The 4,315-nt window shown below is 42.5% G+C and overlaps 1 protein-coding gene across 1 annotated transcript; it reads right to left on the bottom strand.

Annotated features, from left to right (window-relative positions):
- Window positions 1-490: 490 nt before the first annotated feature.
- On the bottom strand, window positions 491-934 carry LOC141070836 (protein mono-ADP-ribosyltransferase PARP9-like). Its single transcript, XM_073559577.1, has one exon. The coding sequence runs from the start codon at window positions 932-934 to the stop codon at window positions 491-493; it is 444 nt and encodes a 147-aa protein (XP_073415678.1).
- Window positions 935-4,315: the final 3,381 nt, after the last annotated feature.

Raw genomic sequence — 4,315 nt, 5'->3', positions numbered from 1 at the left:
GAGGCCCATGTCTTAAGTTGATGGCAGAACTCAACACCAGAGTCCCATGTGGTGTCACTGGCAAGTGAGGCATCATTGAACTCAATTTCCATAACAGGCCAATATGCATTGCCTGCTTTAAGATTTGCCAGGGAAATTAGATCTTGCCACATGGCTGAATAATTCCTTTGGATTTGAAGCATGCTTCTGTAGAAAGGCGTCGTCTGTTTTTCTTGATTTGGAAGTTGGTTCAACAGAGTAGCAGCTAGCTGCGGTGTAAACTTGACATAGAGGGTGGGCTCCTCTGACATGAGCATTGGCACTGTTGCTGGTGGCACCTGAGGCGGGAGTAGAGGTGGCACCGGGAGTACAGATGTAATCACTTGTGTATGACGAGCCTGAGGAGGTAACAGTCCTGGAACGAGGGGCTCTAATTGGGCAGCTCCAATATCATGGGGGAGTCCAGGTGACGCAGGGAGTCTTAAAAGCTTTAACAATCCTGTCCTCATTACTAATTAACCTGATTTCGAACAGGCAGCAAATGTTTGGGGGGGCTACACTTGTTCATTATAATTCCAACTATTTCTCTTGCAAATGCATGAACAGGGAAACCGAAAATGCAAACACCAATAACGGGAATTGTCAAGGTTTCAATCTGCTCACTAATATTTGCATACTCTAAAATGTGAGTTATTGCGGCTCGAAGTTGTTGAGCACTAACGTCTGGATGAATAGGGTCAAAAGTAGGGGTCACAGCGTGTATGATCATTCTACATGGAAGATTGCCAGATTTAGTCACCGCTATGTCCCCAGCAGCTATCTGACCACATGACTCAACAATGATTCGTCTGTCAGCTTGAATAGTCGCCTCTCCTGCTTCCACTATAGTTCTAGCCACACCTCCGTTGTGCTCTAACCGAGAATTGGCAGCATTAACAATAGCGTCAGTTTCCATTGTTGTTTTGTCACCCTTTTCCACCACTAACAAGGATCTCTCAGGAAGTTATTTTTCATAAATAGGTTGCCAACATTCCCTCCCCTTTGCGCTTCATGTTATGTTGATACCCCCCACCCAGGTTGAGTTCCCCCTTGATACATTTGCCACTGTCCCGTACAGGTGTGCGCTTGGCTGCGAGAGAACCTGTGAGGTACTGGGTATAGGGTTAGGTAGACTGAGAGAGAGTGCTGTTGTAGCAGAAGCATTGGGAGGAGAGGTTGTTGCTTGGAGTATCTCGTGTGGGTGTGTGGCTAAATGGGCAGTGGAAGTGACAGTAAAAAAGGTCAGTGCCAGGGATGATCTAGGTGGATGGATTGTTGGGTTCACCACAGGAGTGATAGGGGAAAGGGTCGGTGGCCCACTGGACACCATTGTAACAGGGAACATGGGTAAAGCTGTTTACTTCTCGAAGGAATATAGTATTGGCCGTTAGTGGTCAATGGTGGCTCAGTGGTTAGCGCTGCAGCCTTGCAGCGCTGAGGTCCTGGGTTCGTATCCCACCAAGGACAACATCTGCAAGGAGTTTGTATGTTCTCCCCGTGTTTGCGTGGGTTTCCTCCGGGTACTCCGGTTTCCTCCCACATTCTAAAGACATACTGATAGGGAATTTAGATTGTGAGCCCCATCGGGGACAGTGATGAAAATATGTGCAAACTGTAAAGGGCTGCGGAATATGTTAGCGCTATATAAAAATAAAGATTATTATTATTAATACTGGGTAACAAGGATTTGGTGGTGTGGTGTGTACCCTTAATATAAGATGTTCATCACTGGAAGTTGTGTGTTTCTTCTTGAATTATCTCTCACTCGATTTAGACAGATCTGTGTTAGTCAGATGATGATACGTCTCAGTTTATATGATCTGGGGTGACGTTCCAAGATGGCCACCACCACAAGTAGCACATTTGCCATCCACAAAATGGCTGCCACCAGAAGTAACACAGTTACCATCTTCAAAATGGCTGCCAGAAGAAACACATTTGCCATCTTCAAAATGGCTGCCAGAAACACATTTGCCATTCCCAAAATGGCTTCCAGAAGAAACACATTTGCCATTCCCAAAATGGCTACCAGAAGAAACACATTTGCCATTCCCAAAATGGCTGCCAGAAGAAACACATTTGCCATCTTCAAAATGGCTGCCAGAAGAAACACATTTGCCATTCCCAAAATGGCTGCCAGAAGAAACACATTTGCCATTCCTAAAATGGCTGCCAGAAGAAACACATTTGCCATCCCAAAATGGCTGCCAGAAGAAACACATTTGCCATTCCCAAAATGGCTGCCAGAAAAAAACACATTTGCCATTCCCAAAATGGCTGCCAGAAGAAACACATTTGCCATTCCCAAAATGGCTGCCAGAAGAAACACATGGCTCATCCACAAAAATGGCTGCCATCAGAAGAAACACATGGCCCTGTGCCACCATTATACAGCGGTGGCCACTGATGGGATATGTGCTTGTAATATACATAACTCAAAACTCTGTCCTTTTTATTCCTTTCCTCTTCTATCCAATTTTCTCTATACAGACTTTCAGAGACTCTTTCCCATGCCCTAGCAGTAGACAACAATCCATTATCTTCTAGGATACCTTTCAAGACAATCTTCCACTCCAGGGGCTGTAACCGCCCCCCTTCTGGCATTCCACACAACTTCATAAGCTTTTTACGTTGTCTAACATGACTTTTTCCTTCATGAATTGTGACTAATGTACACAGGTGCAACTTGCCATCTGAATTTGGCTTAGTGCCAATAAGGCAGAACTGCATTAATTTCTCCATCTTTCTATATATATATATATATATACACACATATGTATATACACACATATATACACTATATATATATATATATATATATATATGAACAACGACAAAGCAAAGTCCAGCAATAACGTGAGCAATCCAGGATGCTGTTAAAATTTTTTTTCTTTTTATTCATAAATCCATTAAAGTGCAATGGTCCAAGCAGTTCAAAACAGCAATAATGCAGGAAAGTCGTGCAGATAGGACTACGCGTTTCAGCGGTAGAACCCGCCTTCTTCACGGTCCAGAATCTAATCTGCTTTCCAAACATGGAACCTTATATACATCCCACTCCCATCAGGGTAATTATAAACATATGTGAGAGACTTAAAAACATGTGCTATAAAAGCAGATCAAACATATAAACTATCCACATATTGATCAGTATACAACATGCATAAAGATTATAAGGAAAGAATTCAACATATTGGAGAGAAGTACATTAGGAATGTCCGATAATCTGACCATAAGATTTAAGGCCCTGTGCACACAGTGCAGACTCCGTGCAGTTCCGCAGCAGATTTGGCCCTGCAGAACCGCAGCAGAAAAGCAGCAGAACTGCACGTGATGCACAGTACCATTTAAGGCTATGTAAAACAAAAAAGGCTGTGCACATGCTGCAGATTTTTCTGCGCAGATCTGGTGCAGAATAAAAGAAGCAGCGTATCGCTTCTCCTGTGCGGCTCTGCTGCAGCTCTCCACCTGCTCCATTATAGAAATCTGCAGGCGGAAACTGCAGGGGAAATCTGCACAAAAACTGCACCAAATCTGCGACAAAACTGCAGGCAAAACGCAGATCATCTTACCTAAAGATTTAGCAAAATCTACGCGGAAAATTCCACAGCAGAATCGGCACCGTGTGCACATAGCCCCAGTGGTACAAAAACATAGAACAATAATATTAACCAGCATTATATAATACAAATATATCAATAGTGCATAATGATATCCAGGCGGTTATTAAAGCTCTGTGGCATGCGAGTCCCCAAATATCCACCTACTTTCTCTTGCAAGCACTTTTTTATGAAAATCTCCCCCTCTCAATGGTTTTTTTACATGCTCTATGCCCATAAAGGAGAAACCGCGTAAATCTCCATTATGTTTTTTTGAAAAATGTCGGGATACTACTGATGCACCAACCATAGGCAAATTACTAGCGTCTGACAGGTGTTTGCGGATTCTAGTTTTAAGGGGGTTCATCGTGCAACCTACATATTGCATACGGCATATATTGCAATTAATTAGATACACTACATTCTCCGTATTACAGTTTATAAAAGAACAAACATTAAACTGTTTTTTATTGGAGATAGATGTAAATGTTTTAGATTTATTAGCAAAACCGCAGCACTTACAGATATTGGCACCGCATTTAAAAAATCCTGTTTTTAACCAATTGCTAGGGGAAATTGTATCCGGATCTTTGAACATGCTGGGTGATAATAATGTAGCTAAAGTCGGGGCTCTTCTTGCCACAAAGGCAATATCATTATTTTCCACAATATTTTTCAAAATATCATTCTGAGATAAC

Source organism: Dendrobates tinctorius, unplaced genomic scaffold (genome assembly GCF_039654945.1).
Source record: "Dendrobates tinctorius isolate UK_male_01 unplaced genomic scaffold, ASM3965494v1 ptg000014l, whole genome shotgun sequence".
NCBI classification, from domain to species: Eukaryota; Metazoa; Chordata; class Amphibia; order Anura; family Dendrobatidae; genus Dendrobates; species Dendrobates tinctorius.
Note: the sequence above shows the minus strand (reverse complement) of the source record. Positions and strands in the feature narration are given on the sequence as shown.

Bases quoted from the DNA above. Each gene is read 5' to 3' on its own strand.
- LOC141070836 (XM_073559577.1), bottom strand. From the start codon at position 934: ATGGAAACTGACGCTATTGTTAATGCTGCCAATTCTCGGTTAGAGCAC.